The sequence below is a fragment of the Saccopteryx bilineata genome, chromosome 6 (genome assembly GCF_036850765.1).
Source record: "Saccopteryx bilineata isolate mSacBil1 chromosome 6, mSacBil1_pri_phased_curated, whole genome shotgun sequence".
NCBI classification, from domain to species: Eukaryota; Metazoa; Chordata; class Mammalia; order Chiroptera; family Emballonuridae; genus Saccopteryx; species Saccopteryx bilineata.
The window spans coordinates 17,890,858-17,908,123 of record NC_089495.1 but is presented as its reverse complement, the minus strand read 5'-3'; the positions used below and the strand labels follow the sequence as shown (position 1 = coordinate 17,908,123).

General features: G+C 35.3%; 1 protein-coding gene across 4 annotated transcripts in view; it reads left to right on the top strand.

The window, feature by feature from the left end:
• The window catches only part of MICU3 (mitochondrial calcium uptake family member 3), a 96,661-nt gene that overhangs the window by 50,187 nt on the left and 29,208 nt on the right, over positions 1–17,266 (top strand). For 3 of the 4 annotated variants that reach the window (XR_010726124.1, XR_010726125.1, XM_066236052.1), the window contains exons 8-9: positions 1,321–1,359; positions 11,611–11,706. Coding sequence is in view for 2 of the 4 variants with exons in the window: in XM_066236052.1 (XP_066092149.1) it covers positions 1,321–1,359; positions 11,611–11,706 (135 nt within the window). In the remaining 2 variants the exon portion in view is untranslated. The remainder of the gene's footprint in view (positions 1–1,320; positions 1,360–11,610; positions 11,707–17,266) is intronic. The other variant, XM_066236054.1, reaches the window with a different exon arrangement.

Here is a 17,266-nt window from a genome sequence, read left to right as displayed (position 1 = left end):
AGCATTACCTAGCAGATACATGGGGAAAGAGACTTGTTTTAAAGAACAAATAAAAATAACTTAGAAGTAATTTATAGACTGTTTCTATGTAAAGGGATGCTTAATAAAAACCATTAATCGCCCCTGGGACCTCACACGTATTTATAGTTTAATTAGTGTTTCTGAAGTATCACTTACCTAATTTAACTATCAGGTATTTCTTAAAACAGACTCAGCACACGATGGCAATACAGCTCTCTTTAAAATATTTGTTACGCTGTTTAATGATAAATATAATTAGTGTTCATCACACTTTAAATAATGCAGATATGAACTGATGAGATATTTGAATTTTGAAGCAATTAAAGTTTAGTTTCTAGTGAAAGTGTATGGATTATATTAGAGGGGCAGTATAGCACAGGCTCAGGAGCCAGATTTCCAGGGTTTGAATATTAGTGCATTACCCTTCATTACCTGTGTGACCTGGAGAAAGGTCTTTAACCTCTCTGTGGCTCCATTTCTTCATTTTTACAAAGGAGATCATAGGACCGATGATCACTTGTGATTGTTATGGGGGTTAAATGAGCTAAAACATGTAGCCACTTAATAGTATGTGAAATACAATAAACACTCAGAATGGAAGTAGTAGAACCACGTAGCCACTTGAACTGAATATTTACATACCCATATCAAAATTAAATTAAAACCAAATTTAAAAATATTTACATGCCAAGTAAAACTAACTGTGCTTCAGAAGGAAAGAGGAAAATGAACATAACATTTCTTGGGACACTTATGTACTAAGCTCCGTGCTATAACCATTAGAAATGTTACTTCCATCTAGTCCTCATTACGTTTCTCCCAGGTAAGTACCATACCTGTTTTGCAGATGAAAAAACAGTCTTAGAGAGATCAACTTGCCTAAGCGCACGGCACTGATGAGAGCAGAGCGAGAGTCCATCGCAGCCTCTCATAGTTTCCGCTGCGGTGCTGCTACCTCTAGATTTCCCCACCCCCTCGGGAATTGCTGGAGCGCGTCGAAATAAAACCGCATACTGTGGAGGAACGTGTTTTACCCAAAGCGATAGTTCTATCAGAGTTACAATGAAATGGCCGAAATGAACACACATTCATTTAATGTTTAATTATATAAGATTTTAAAAACTTTGCTGCTCATCTTTAACATTTATCCCACTTGTGTGAGTGCTCTATATAAAATGTAGCATAATGATTTGCCCTTCCTAATTGATTATTCTGTCGTCTCTTTCTTTTTTTCTTTTGCTGTACTTGGGTTCGTTCTGAAATGTGACACTTCATTTGGCCCTTTGTGCCCTATGTCAGCGTCTTCAACTCTATGGATACCACTCACCTACTAATAGTGTATGTACAACACTTTAAATGTTCTTTATGTGGATACCCTCACCTGTTATATTTGATAATGTTATTTTGTTATATAAAGCTGTATCTGCTACTGAAAAATGTTTAGGAATGTATTGAATATAATAAGATGCAACCAAGGCAAATTTTTAATTTCTTTCCTAGATTTATGAGAAGACTGAAATCTTATGTACATCTTTAAGTTTAGATTAAAATAAAGATGAGTGAACAACAACCAAAAACTCTGGTACAACAGTTGAAATTTTATAATTTTCAGTAGTACTTAGAGTTAGATACAAATTACGGAGATTTTCAGCCTGTGCTCCCTGCAGAATACAGGTATTTTAAGAATTAGATCTACATATCTGATATACATTCTTTTCTCAATTCTAATACAGAGGTATGTTAATGGTAGACTTTTCTTAGTTTTCAGTGTTTTTCCCAAATATTTTTCTAAAACCTTTGATGCCTGCCTACTGCCTATGATCTATACAGAAGTCTGGTATAAGATGACATTTGATATGTTCAATCTATCACTGTAGCATGTTATTTCTCAAAAGGATTATGATATTCAAACTCTACTTTTTCTGACAAAGTTGAGTATCCTATAAATGATCTTCCAAATATGCTCTTCTTAGGCTAAGCTTTCTTCGTTGCTTTCTGCTGGAAAAACCGAGCTTATTGGTTAGTTAGCTCAGCTACTAATCAACTAAGAACAGGCCATGCCCCTTTTGAAAGTAAACATGGACAATTGATTTAATTTCTCCAAGGTTAGAAGGATCCCTCAAATTATACAAATTTTACCCGAGAGAAGGCCTTGAATTCAGGGTGACTGACTCTGTTATCCTAAAAGTGTTCAGTTATGTTGTGCAACTCTGTAAGTAGCTGTGCTGCCTCCTGTATTGTATAATCAAATGTCCAGGCTACAAAAATTAACTCTGCTGTAGATTTGAACATATACTGGAGGCTTTTTCAGCATAAAATAAACCTAAAATATCTTGCCAAAGTCACAAGGAGTGGGCCTAGAATGGGCTGCAGAACAAGCCAAATCCATGGGACCCATATGGCAGACCAGTTTTTTTGAGTCCTTACATGACACTTAAAATTTTTTCTACAAAACTGACTACTGTTGGTCATTAATTAAGGTCTGCCATTTTCTTAAAATTTTAAAGAGTCCTCTGTTAATCATATATGTAAGACTATGAAAAAATATGTAAGACTATAAAAGGTAAAAGTCTTATAGATTATAATGCCATATACCCTGTGAAACTTAATAAATGTTAATACTTAGGAGTTCATTATTTACTTTTTAATCTGTCATTGCATGAGTCATTTTCCAACTGTGGCAATTTATAGTTTTCCTTTAAATTCATAAATAATTTTCAAAAAATGCAAGCAAACAAGGAAAATTTATTTAAAATTAGAAAAAAATTCAGATAGCCTGGACATTTATATGAAATATCATGGTATATGTACTGCACAAATATATTATTAGTATAATGTCAGAGCTGTAGACTATGTAATTTGAGTACTGTTCATGGAGCTGAATATGACCTAAGATTCTACCTTCACCAAGAAGTTCCTCTGTAAAGGTAGAGGCCCTCTTGACTTTTAGGATAAAGATAGAGATTCTGCCCTGGCCAGATAGCTTGGTTGTTTAGAGCATCATACCTAAGTGCAGAGGTTGCTGGTTCAAACCCCAGTCAGGACACATACAAGAACAGATCAAATGATGTTTCTCTCTCTCTTTCTCTCTCTCTCATATGGGACCACCCCTACTTTGTCTCTCTCTCTCTCTAAAAATAAATAAAATAAAAATTTATAAAAAAAGACTAGTTATTTCTGGGCAAAGTAAAATTCTTTAAAATATAAGCAAATAAAATAAAGATAGAGATTCTATGTCCTTGTAGTAGCCTGTTCCAAAATTTAATCACTCCTGCAGTAAATTCTGCCTGTGTTGTCAGATTATTTTTTGCTACATTATTTGCTTTAGGGTTCATGAAGAGCATTACCTTATAAACTTTTGTTCCCAAAAACCCTGATTCTTTTCATATTTCTTATATAGCCAACTCTTGATTATCTTACCACTATAATAAAATGATATATTAAAAATTTTTTAAAAATAATACAAAAGTCAGGTATATTTGGTTTTGGCCTGCCTTATGTGACTTTTTTTAAGTATTTAAAGATTATTTTAAATGCCCTATTTCCATTGTCAGAAAAATATACTAATTTTTCTACAGTTTTTCTGACATATATTGAGACTTGTTTATGAACTAAACTATCAATTTTCATTAATGATTTGTGTTTTAAAAAAATGTATTTTCCAATTTTATATATATATACACACGTATATTAGATCAAACATGTTAATTATGTTTTAATTCTATCATTATTAATGATTTATTTGTTTGATCTGTCACTTTAGTATATTAAATTATGCATTACAATGATAGACTTGTCAATTTCTAGTTACAATTTTTTATTTTTCATTTTATATCTTTTGAAACATTGTTCTTACCTATTTAAAAATATAAATTCTTATATCTTTTTAGTGAATTGAGTCTTCTATTATATACTATCCCATGATCACTAGAAATGCTTTTTGTGTTAAAGTCTGTTTTGTTGTTAGAATAAACATACCACCTTATTTTTATTAATATTTTGTTATATTTCTATTTTGGTTTTTTTCTATTTTTTTGTCTAGTGATGATGATTGTCCTGATTTTTAAAATAAATATTTTAGTTCAGAAATTTACTGCAAATAAAATGTATATAAAATAAGTAATAATAAAAGTTTAACCATCATATAAATAAAAAAAATTGCCATGCCCCAAAAAGCTCCTTCATATTATCTCTCTAATCATAATCATTTCTTCTTCTCCAAAAGATAACTACAATCATGACTTTTATGGAAATTACTTCTTTGCTTTGCAGTTTTACCACCTACTTATGCATCATAAATAATATAATTTAGCCTCACCAGGCAGTTGCACAGTGGATAGAGCGACAGACTGGATCCCAGAGGACCCAACTTCGAAACCCCAAGATTGCAGGCTTGAGCGTGGGCTCATCCAGCTTGAGTGCAGGCTCACCAGCTAGAGCTTGGGGTCGCCGGCTTGACCGTGGGATCATAGATAGACATGACCCCATGGTTCCTAGCTTGAGCCCAAAGGTCACTGGTTTGAGCCCAAGGTCACTGGCTTGAGCAAGGGGTCATTGGCTTTACTGGAGCCCCCCAGTCAAGGCAAATATGAGAGAGCAATCAATGAACAACTAAGGTGCTGCAATGAAGAATCGATGCTTCTCATCTCTCTCCTTTCCTGTATGTCTGTCCCTCTGTCTCTCTCTTCTCTGTCACAAAATAATAATAATAATATAATTTAGTTTTACCCATTTTGGAATTTATATAAATGGGATCATATTTTATGAGTTTTGCCATGTCTTGTTTCTCTAATTCAGCATCATAATTTTTCATTTCATTCTCACTGTTGTATCTAGTTTTAGTTCATCCACTTTTATTGCTATAAGCAGTTCTCAAACATTTTGGTCTCACAACCCCTTTACATTGTTGAAAATTATTGAGTACCCAAAAAAGTTTTTGTTTATGTTGGTTATATCTATCTATGTTTACCATATTAGAAGTTAAAACTGAGAAATTTAAAATTCATTTTGAAATAAAAAACACATTTACAAATGTTTTTATGAAAAATAACTCCAACGGTGTAGGGAAGACAGTGGTATTTTACGTTTTTTGCAAATTTCCTCAATGTCTGGCTTCATAGAAGACAGCTGGTTTCTTGTAAATGCTTCTGCACTCAATCTGCTGCAGTATGTTATTTTGTCAACAAACACTAGCAATTGCTTCCCTTGGAGTAACAGGCTTACCTGGTTCACTTTCAAAACAAAAATGTCTACTAGATACCAAAGTGTGAAGAACCACAGTTTGTCTATCAGTTGTTCTTTCAAATAAAAATGATTGTTCATGAAAAGACATAAACCATCACAATGTTATTTCTGAAAACAACCATATCCCTTCAGTAGGCGGAAGTGCTTTATGCATGCTTGCAGTTTCATCACTCCCAATATTAAAAAGTTGTACGTTCAAAGGTCAGTATAACAAAATTGTAAATGTATTCTTCAGCAAATAGATTCTTTTTATTTAGTTTTTATTTCTTTTTGAGCAAGTACATTCTTAAGTGAAACTTTTTTATGTGAGTATATAGAACTGAAGAATATAACTGCTTTGGTCTTGGGCCCACTGCTGCCCCTCCACTAAGGCCGCAGCTGTTTTACCCACGATTGCTTTTGCAACAACAGTGCAACTGTCAACACAGTACCAAAGCAAAATATACATAATGTCTTTAAGATGCTTTGAAAAAATACCTGTTTTATATTTTGTCCAGCATTTTCAGTTATTCTCAGTGAGCAGATTGGTGCTGTTTACCAGCCTGTCATTAATAGAAATCTGGTGTATTTTTTTCTCTCTTTCCTCATAGTTTAGGTGTCTATATTACAAGTATATTTTGTGTATTTTATTGGTTCCGTTTTATCTGGGTTGATAATCTGTACTATCTAATTGGAAAATTCAGTTAGTTTATACTGTGATTACTAATTTATCTGGATTTATTTTATCCATTCTATATAATTTTCTTACCTTCTTTTTATTTTCCTCTGTATTCATTTATAGAACATTTTTTTATATTTCTTCCATATTCTTGAAATTTTAATAAGTATACTTAAAATAATACAGTCTTAGATTAGGCTATGTCTTCCCTCTCTTCCTTCAGAATAGATTCTTAAAGTGCTTGAGTATCTTTTGTTCCCCTCCCAGCATAGGTACTTGTATTGCACAATGTTTGTCTTTGTCTTTTTTTAATACCACAAATTAGACTTCTAAAGTATATACCATCAGTGTTTATTTAAAATTACATACATATTTGCCATTTCTCACTCACTAATTCCCTCTTATTCTCACCTCATCCTAAATCTCATAATCTTGTACTCACAAGGTATATCCTCCAGTGAAAGTGTTCTGATAAAATTTTTTAAAACCCTCTTTCTTGATATATCTTTATTTTGCATTATTTGCCCCCCCCAGTTTTATTGAAATATAATGTATTAGTTTAAAGTGTACAATATAATTTGATATATATGCAAAATTATCACCAAAATAAACTTAGTTAACATCCATCACCTCAGATAATTACAAATTATTTTTCCTATGATAAGAACTTTTAAGCTCTTTTAGCAAATTACAGTATACAGTATTGTTAACTGTAGTCACTATGCTATACATTGCATCAATTTATCTTATAGCTGGGAGTTTGTACTTTTTAACCACCATCACCCACTTACCCATCCCTGCCCTGCCACTTGTCTCTGGAAACCACCAATCTGTTATGTTTCTATGACTTCAGGGTTTTTTTTTTTATTTTTTTAATTGAGATATGATTAACATATTGTATAACATTAGTTTGGGATGTACAACATAATGATTCAATATATGTATGTATGCCCTTATTTTGAAAGATAATTTTACTAGATATTTTATTGTAGGTTGACACTTATTCTCAGCACATTATGATAGTATTCCAGTCTTCTGGCTTCTATTGTTGAAAATGAGAAGTCAGCTCTGGGTCTACTTATTATTCTTTTGTAGATAATCTGTTTTCTTTCTGGCTACTTTTAAGATTTTGTTTGCCTTTGGTGTTCTACAATTTTACTATACTATATGTATTTTGCTCTAATCTATCATGAAATTCATTGAGCTTCTCAACTATATTGAGGATTGTTTACTTTTATTAACTCTTGAATATTGTCAATATCTCTGAATATTATAACTTTCCATTTTCTCTATTATTATTTTCTAGAGCTTTCATAGATATGCATGCTCTCTTCTATGTCTCTAAATTTCTTTTTATTTGATAGTTTGCCATATTTTTATATTTTTATATTGCATTCTGTATAATTTATTCATATTATCTTTCAGTTTACTGATTCTCTCTCCAGCTATATATAAAATGATGTTAAATTTCCGTGATTTCAGTTTTCATTTCTAGAAGTTTTATTTGGTTCTTTTTCTAAACCAGCCTAATACTTTTTGGTAGTCTGTCTTTCCTGAAAAATCCTTTTAAATACAGCTTCATATTTTTTAAGTTTAATAAGCTTATCTTGTATTCCAGATCTAATAATTTAAATATCTGAAGTCTGCAGGTCTGGTTCTATTTTTGGTTGTTTCTGCTGGTTTGCATTTATGGTAGCTTATTTTCTTTTACATTTAGTAATTTTATATTGTGAGCATACGTTTGTTGGAATGTGTCTGTGGGGATTCTTTAAGGAGTTGGTTAAGGTTGTATTTTTCCTGGGAAGATGTGTCTGTTTCTGTGATACACTTGGGGAAACTACAACCCCATGTAACTTTGAAGTACAACTCTCAGATTTTTAGTACAGTCCACAGTTGTCTAGTGGCACAGATTATAAAGATAAAGTTTTATATTTTTCTCTGTGCATTTTTAAGTATCACTAATAGTAAAGACAGTTTACTGTCTTCATAGTTTGCCTAATCTCTGAGTATAACCATTCTCAGACCCTAACTCTACTTAGGGTATTTTCCTGTCTGGATATGGACAACTTTAATGAGCCATTATTCTGCCTACCACAGTGATATATTTCCATTTCTAGATCAGTCTTCTTTCTTTCTAACTTATTTTTCTTCTTCCTTCCTTTCATATTTACATTATCCCTTCTTTTATTTTCTTCATCTTTTCCTTCTTTCCTTCTTTCTTAGTCCATTCAGGTTGCTGTAACAAAATACCATAAACTGGGTAGCTTATAAAAAAACAAACATTTCTCATGGTTATGGAAGCTGGGAAGTCAAAGATCATGGAGCCAAAATAGTCATTGTGGTGACTGATGAGGGCCTACTTCTTGGTTCTTGTCCTCACATGGTAGTAAGGGCAAGGGAGTTCTCTTGAGCTTCTTTTATAAGAGCACTAATCCCATTCATGAAGGTTCTGCCCTCGTGACATAATCACCTCGCAAAGGCCCTACCTCTTCCTAATGCCATCCCCTTAGGGGTTAGGATTTCAGCATATAAATTTTTCAGATCGTAGCTTGCCTTGCCCTTCCTTCCTTCCCTTCTTCCATCTTCCCTCCCTCCCTCCCTCCCTCCCTTCCTCCCTCCCTTCCTTCCTTTCTTCCTTCCTTCCCTTGTTCTTTCTTTTCCTCTTTCATTCCTTCTTTCCCTCCTTCCTTCCCTCCTTCCCTCTTTCCTTCACTCTTTCCCTACTTCCTAACCTTTTTCCTTCCTTACCTCCTTCCTTCCATCATAAATGTCATGGAATGCCTTGTATAGGATCATGCTTTGGCCTAGTCAAAAAGGCATAAGGAACTCTTGACCCAAACTACAAAGTTTAAGGAATTTCTACTAATAACAAACTGTAAACTTAGGCTAAAAATATATCAAAGTTACAGGTTATAGTACATTCAAGACATCATTTTGTCTGTACTATTTATTTTATTTTATTTTTATTTTAAGTGAGAGGAGGGGAGATAAAGAGAGACTCCCACATGCCCCCTAACCAGGATCCACCTGGCAACCCCTGTCTGGGGCAGATGTTCGAATCAACCGAGCAATCCACAACACCTGGGTTAACACTAGAACCAATTGAGCCATGCTATGAGAGGGGAAGAGAGAGAGAAGGGGGAGCGGGAGGGGAAGAGAAACAGACGGTAGCTTCTCCTATGTGTCCTGACCGGAATCAAACCTGAGACATCCGTAGACCAGCCCAATGCTTTATCCACTGAGCCAACTGGTCAGGGCCACCATTCATTTTAAAGTTCTTCTGAACTATCTGGGTCTTGTATCTCTTTTAATAAAGGTCTACACCTACATTATACTCTAGTAAGGAGGCCTAAAACTCATACAATAATCAAAGATACTAAGAAGAGTGCAGGAAGTTTTTGCCAATTTTTCTACTATTTACATATCAAAAAATTACATTATCTGTTTCATAACCATCACATTGCTCAGTTATATTTGGGCATGTTTCCCTATCAGTCTTTCCTTAGCCTATACACATATATTCTGATTTTGTATTTGCTTTGCATTTCTTGCTATTAAAATCTATTCTGACTTTTATGGATATCTTAAATTTATTTTAAGTGTCCTATTATATTTTTCTGATATTGGAGATTTCTACTAGTTCTTTATGTTCTAAAAATTACTCTTAATTACATCATCCAAGTCATTAATTAAATCCTGAATGGACACATATAAGAATCTATGACTATACCAGGAAAATCACTGGTATATTAGCTGTTATTTTCCTGTTAATTGTATATCATGTGTTTACTTAATGCAAGGCATGACAGTAGTTGTGAGACTATTGCCCCTTCCCTCAGAAACATCATAATATAATAGCCCCTTTAAGATAATTGCAGCAGTTCAGTTACATATTCTATTATAATTTAACCTGTGAAGCTAACTAAAAAGTGGCAAAGCTTTCTGCAAGAGAAGACTCTTAGGCTGTTATGTTCCAAATAAGACTTTTTTATTTTAAAAAGTTATATATTATCCTGATAGATAAACAGATATTCTTATTTTAAAATACAGGAATGCAAAAAGAAGAAAATAAAAAGTATTCCAAAGCAGCTATTCAGAGATAATCAGCATATTGGAATATATTTACTTCGTTTCTGTGCACAGAAAATATATTTTTTCTATAGATACGCATGTCGGTAAAGTTTATAAAACTAGTTTTATTCCTTTACAGGTTATACCTAATTTTCTACTGTTGTCAATGTATGTGCATGGGTGTGTGCATGTGTGTGACGGTGACAAGTGTTTGGAAGTAGGAGAGAGGCATGACTTCACAAAGAAAATCACTCCTGTCACTCTCCTGATAATAGTAAAATTAGCCTGATTCTCTAGTTTAGTAGATTTAATAATTCCTCTATCATTTACTACTTCCTAAGGTAGTAAATGATACTATCTACATGTTGAAAATATGTAGATAATATTTGCAGAGTATTTAATCTAGCTGCCCTTTACTGAGGTTGTACCATACCTATATAAAAGAAAGTGAACTGTGTGTGTTCTGTATTCAGCTCATTTTAGGCATTTAGCTTATAACTGGTTAAAGCTTATTTAGTTACCAAATGGGGTGCTGAGCAGACTCTGTCATATTGCTTGCTGCATTTACACTTATGGTCATAAACATGTCTGCATTATAAAAATATAAGTGATTTCTGATAAATAATACTGTATTATCAACACCAAAACTCAGATCTTTGAAATCGTTCTCAGATGCATTATAATTTTATTAGTGGCATCGGACTTTTAAAAATTAGCACACATCCACAAATAAAAGTTCTCTCATCATTAGCCACTCACTTCTGAATACATTGAACAGTCTTTTCTCCCCACAATAACCCAGAGTACCGCGCCTGAGAACTTGTGAAATCTCTTCTGAAATCCTGACAGAAACTTGCATTTCATTATTTTTGAGTCACTGTAAACTTTTAAGTTTATAGACTCTATAAACTCTTAAGCTTATAGTTCTGCATTTTCATATGATTAGTCTACACTTCTTAATCTTGACATCACTTGCTTCAGACTAGCCGATACTGAGGTTGGAAGCTAGTGTTCTGTCCTTTTACTAGGTTGGAAAGTACTCGAGTATTTACAGCAGGCACAGCTATGGCGCTTCTGTGCAGCTGTGAGTAGTTGGACTTCAACTGGCTTATATCTCTATGACAAGTTTTGGATTACTTTAAATTTTGTTTCTCTGAAGTGTGGATATGGTCATTTTGATTCTTAGATGCACTAACACAATGTATACTAGCCAACAGTAATTCATTTTTTAATTATTATCTTTATTGGTTGCTACAAACCAGATTTTCGACAAATGAATTTGCTGCACATTAGATGTGAATGAAAATTTTATTTCACAGTTCTTAGAAGTTATGCATCTTTCAGTAGAAGGGCATGGGGGAGGAGGTCAAGAATATGATCTTTTTGACAAAGCCACATTGTACTTAGGAGTAGTGGTTATATACCATTACACCTTTGCAAATACCCTGGATTTACCAGCAATGTAACATAATACTGTTGTGTACAGCAGAAAATGAAAAAGGTAAGCTAATGTGTTTTCTTTTCGAGGTTGGCTAGAAGAGATTTTAAAGTGTATAAATTATCATTCTTTGTGACTGTTCTTTAGATTTCAGTTGTGCTTCTTCAAACTCCTACAGGTAATTAAAACAGATGCTGAGGAACTTGTCTCCAGAAGCTATTGGGATACACTGAGACGGAACACAAGCCAAGCCCTCTTTTCAGACCTCGCAGAGGTATAATGAAACCTCACCCAGGTCGTCATACTGTTGCTATTTTGTTAACCTTGCCCTCGTCTCATCCGAGAGTCATAACAATGGAACCAAAAATGTTTAATATTTTTCCATTTCTCCAGGAAAGCGACAATTTCTATATATAAATGGTCTATCTCTATCTGATTGTGTCCGCTGCGCTGGCAGAGACTGCAAAGTCACTTACTATAGTCTGTGTTAGGTCAACTTGATTGTTGCCAAAGACATGACTTTCCAACTTAATTAAAAGGAAATACTATTTTTTATTGAAGAATAAATTTCAGAAAATTTGAAAATACTACTTTATAGTTTCACAGATGCTCCTAAACCTATAACTTGCAATGTTGCATGAAATGCTGAAACTTTTAATTTTGTAAAAGCTAGCTAATTCTTAGTTACAGTGGACTTATGCAATTAACTTCCCTGCCATTACTAGAGAATGGCTTACCAGAGGTGAGGTGTGGAAGGTGCAGTCAGTCGAGGAGGGGAAATCTATTTCACCTTGGCATTGTTTGGACTGACCGTCATTCATCCTGGCCCTGAATTTTAGAGACATGCCTTCTGGCTACACTCGGGCTGTCCCTGCCACACTCTCTGGTTGTGCTGCCGTTAATAAGGACTGGCCTTTTTTTTTTTTTTTTTTTGTATTTTTCTGAAGCTGGAAACGGGGAGAGACAGTCAGACAGACTCCCGCATGCGCCTGACCGGGATCCACCCAGCATGCCCACCAGGGGGCGATGCTCTTCCCACCAGGGGGCGATGCTCTGCCCCTCCGAGGCATCGCTCTGTTGCGACCAGAGCCACTCTAGCGCCTGGGGCAGAGGCCAAGGAGCCATCCCCAGCGCCCAGGCCATCTTTGCTCCAATGGAGCCTCGCTGCGGGAGAAGAGAAGAGACAGAGAGGAAGGAGAGGGAGAGGGGTGGAGAAGCAGATGGGTGCTTCTCCTGTGTGCCCTGGCCGGGAATCAAACCCAGGACTTCTGCACACCAGGCCAACGCTCTTCCACTGAGCCAACCGGCCAGGGCCAAGGACTGGCCATTTTAACAGACGGGCTCTGTTTCGTAGGTTAAACACTATTTTATGTTTTCGATTAAGAAGTTTTAAGAACTTTTTTAGAGATGGCTTTCAGTCATACCACAAAGGACTTTTCAGTAAATGCTAACAGATATATTTTTTGTTAGCTTTTTCTTTGTAAAGGTGGCTGCTCATTGATTTTTCTGAAATTTGACTTTAAAAAGTTACATCTGCAAATATCTAGAGAAGTAAACTGGATCAGATATGATTTCTGTTATTTATCTATACAGCCTTACTCAATTGATACCTCTACACCAGGGCAAACTTAAAAATGTTCATTTTTTTTGTCAATTGTGTTCAATTTTAAAATACCCAAAACAAAGAAAACATTTTTTCTATCTCTAAAATGCCTTTGATATATAAATATGATGTAATTATGATGAGCAATTAATCTTTTACATGGGAACTGTTTTTAGGCATGGCGTGGAAATAGTGTTCCACTCCCAGCTGTTTTAGAAGGGCTTGATCCTGTCGTGGCCTGTGCAGGCACAAAGGAGACGCATGACTAGGAGCCTCTGCTCTTCAGGGTCTGAAGGGAAGAGCAGCTTGGAACACCAGCCCTTTGGGTCCCTAAAAGCCACTGTGGCCTTGTTGCTGATTAAATCATGTCACTAGCACTGGCCGGTTGGCTCAGTGGTAGAGCGTCAGCCTGGTGTATGGAAGTCCGGGTTTCAATTCCTGGCCAGGGCATACAGGAGAAGCACCCATTTGCTTCTCCACCCCTCCCCCTCTCCTTCCTCTCTGTCTCTCTCTTCCCCTCCCACAGCCAAGGCTCCATGGGAGCAAAGTTGGCCCGGGCGCTGAGGACGGCTCCATGGCCTCCACCTCAGGTGCTAGAATGGCTCTGGCCACAGCGGAGCAATGCCCCAGAAGGGCAGAGCATTGCCCCCTGGTGGGCATGCCCGTGGATCCTGGTCGGGCGCATGTGGGAGTCTGTCCGACTGCCTCCCCACTTCTAACTTCAGAAAAATACAACAACAACAAAAAATCATGTCACTGTTGTGTCTCCCAATACTAGACTATCCACCTCCGGCATCCAACCTATCTTAATCTTACCTAACTCTGCTGGAAATCCTCACAATTAGACACAGCCTGTGACTTAGATGTTGAATTTAATTTAAATCCTGGGAGGTTTACTATCAGAAGACCAGTCAGCTGTTACATACATTCAAATAATTATAAATTAATAAAAGATCTTTTGAAGATGTGTATCACTCTGTCAAGAGGTGTGTTGGAGCTGGCTTTCTTGGCTTCCCACTGTTAATTCTGCACAACTCTTCCCAACTAATCATTGTGTTAAACCCCTTTGGTACCTTGAAAGTGCCCATGATAGGAGCATTAATACCATAGAAATTGGCAAGCACTACAAATCAGGCTTTTTTTTCCTGGAAAACCAGTTTACTAGCACATTGTTGGCTATAGTCAATCCACACTATATCATAAACGGCTAAATTGATTAATAAATTGATTCAAACATCATGAAAGTAATTCTGATGGAGCAGAGAAAGTAGAAAATGAAACATATTGTATTACAAAGAAAAATAATTATTTGGGAATTATCTCTGTTACCACCCTCCCACATTAGAGAGGCTAGTTGAAAATTAACTATATTTAAGGCACAACTCATTCTAATTCCTTTTAGTAACTACTGACGCCAGTGTAGCATTGAATTGTTTATAATATCAGTATTTCAGGATTCAAATTAGTTCAGAAAGTAAGCTTAGAAATCTACTTGTATTTCTTTGTTTCTTATATATTTAAAGTGTAAATATTGAGATAAGCATTTTTCTTGAAATAGGTAAATTTTAGATTAGCCTCTCATGTTGTTATTTCAGAGCTGTTTCTAATAATACATTTTTTGATTATAGTAAAACCATATTATAATGAAAATTTAACGTGCCACAGCTAACACCACTTTCTAACCAAAATAATACACAATAAATTTATAGTGCAATATAAACCTTTCTCAAACAACTGTTGAATACAGTGTACCAGAATTATAAAAAGTTTTTATTTTTATAGATGAAATTAAAATTTTTGTTTGCTTTAAATCTTACTTGTCCTGAGTAAATTTCAATAGATTATTCAGAAACTTCTCCAACAAATTAAGAGTTTGAAGATTTCGTTCAGTCCTTCAAGAGACCTGGATAAGTTTATCACATTGTAATCAATAAAAATATGTTGAAAGAATATTCTTAAAACTTTTATTTTAATAAGTGACATTTATTTTTTGCAGGTCTACTAATTTGTTTACTTTGTTTTTTGATGAACTCATTTAAAGAAACTTTTGGTCACAACAAAGTTAGATAATGGCCTTTCATGTAAATGACCCATAAGGTTCTTTTGTGGCAGTTTCTTGTTTTGTTATGAAAACACCTGAATTCATTTTAACAATGAGCACACAAATCAAAGGGATAAAGTCTCTATTTCTATCTCTACCCTCCTGAGTTAAGTTATATAACACTGTTAGGATTCCCAGGACTCCAGTATAGTTTTCAATGACTCCCAACAGTTCTCTGTTTCACTGGAGTGGGGGAGGGGCAGTTTTCACCATTTCCATTTTCTAATTTTTTTTCTCTAATGTCAAACTTTTACTAATGCCTCTGTGGGTCTGGATTATCTGGATAAGTGCAACCTAAGTCTAATAAGATTTTGATGATGAAAGACTGTAAATGAAGATCTGCTCTGCTCAACAGGCATGAGAAAAACTGGCTGAATGAGGTCATTATTGAAAACCTGTGTAAAACAAAGCCATCTTATTTCAGTGTATTATGTCTTGAGGTAAAAGACATCACCACACTAGAGAAAGCATTCCATAATTCTCTTTTCTGAGTTCACTAACTTTGGTGTTCCTGTAACCTCTCAGTTTAAGGCATTTCCCCCCAGATCTATGTAATATGTATATGTAGTTTCAAAAACAAAAAAGAAGTAAAAGTATACCACACAAAAATCCTTTTTTTTTTTTTGCATTAAGCTTCAGCATTATTATCTATTCTATCTTGTCTGTTCTTTTTTACCTTCTTGAGATATACTGATTTGGCCAAAATAGTAATAGCTAACATTTATTGGGCATTTACAGGGTGCCAGTGATAGTGCTATAATGATTTACATGTGTTGCATAATGCTCACAAAAATCCTTTAGAATAGTTACTATTGTTATTCCTGAGGATAGTAATATCCTCAGAGAGATGAACTTCCCCAAGGTCACTTACTGAGGGAAAAAGTCAGGACTCAAAACCAGAACTCTGACTTTTGAGCTCATCCGATTCGCTCACCACACTACTGCTTATTTGTGAAGTAGGTAACTTGTTCTTAAACACGGTATCACCCCTTCTTATCCGTCCCGCACCCCACATTCTGCTCCTCTGGCTTCCAGATGGATAGCTCATTTCCTCATGCTGACTTCTGATTGGCTAGAGCCTTCACTCTTATGCTCCATTTAGGAGTGCCTTCTCAAATGTGTCCTTCCACTGCTAATTTAAGCCTGTTCCATGGATAATCAACTGATTAGACTTGATTATATACAACCACAAAAGAATGTCTATTATTGACATGAGATATCTCCCCACCGAGGTCTTATATGCTTTTTTTTTTTCAGAACATCTTATGAATATTAATAAGAACATCTGTATATTTCTTGTATACTCATATTCTAACTTTATCCTCAAAATTGTTATTATAGATAGGGTTATCTATAATATCTCATTTTACAGACGAGGTAGCTGAAGGTCAAAGAGTCTGTGAGCCCAGGTCTTCTGACTTTAAACCCCGTCTTTCCATTACATCAGTCTGCTTCCTCAACGTAAAGCTTCTGGTGAAGGCAGCTGTGCCTTTTGAGCACTACTCAAAACTGTTCCAGTCTGCATGTCATACACACACTGTCAGAGCGGCTGGTGCCCCTAGTACTCCTAAACACCCACAGTAAGACTGTTCAAGTAGTTGTATTTAAAAGGCAGTACGTGCCACCTGGTTTCCTGGCTGTTAGTTTGCCCCAGCAGTCAGCTCTTCAGAGAGGTTGCTTATATTATAGGGAATGTCTTGGTTAGGTCAGCTTCTGAGAATACTTGGGACTCTTCAGCAAACTGAACTGAGAAATAGTAGAGATCTTCTAAATCAATTATGAGGAGATTATGTGCTAGAGATTATTTAGAAAAATTCAAAGTAACTGAAATATAAATACACTAAATGATTATTAAGAATTCAGCATTTTTAGATCATTTAAAGTAATAGATATCCCACATTTTGGAGTTCTTAATAGAGACATGAGTAATCAATGTAGTAGAGAGATGACTTTAGAAAAATTGTCATGGATCAAAAGGGATCATGTTGAAAAGGAAAAGACCAATCAGAGGATGGAGCCTCTCTAACCCCATACTAGTCATTAGAAGAGGATAATATTTGGTTTAGGTAAAAATTAAATAAAGACAGCCTAGTGTGCGGAGGACCCGGGTTCGGTTCCCGGCCAGGGCAC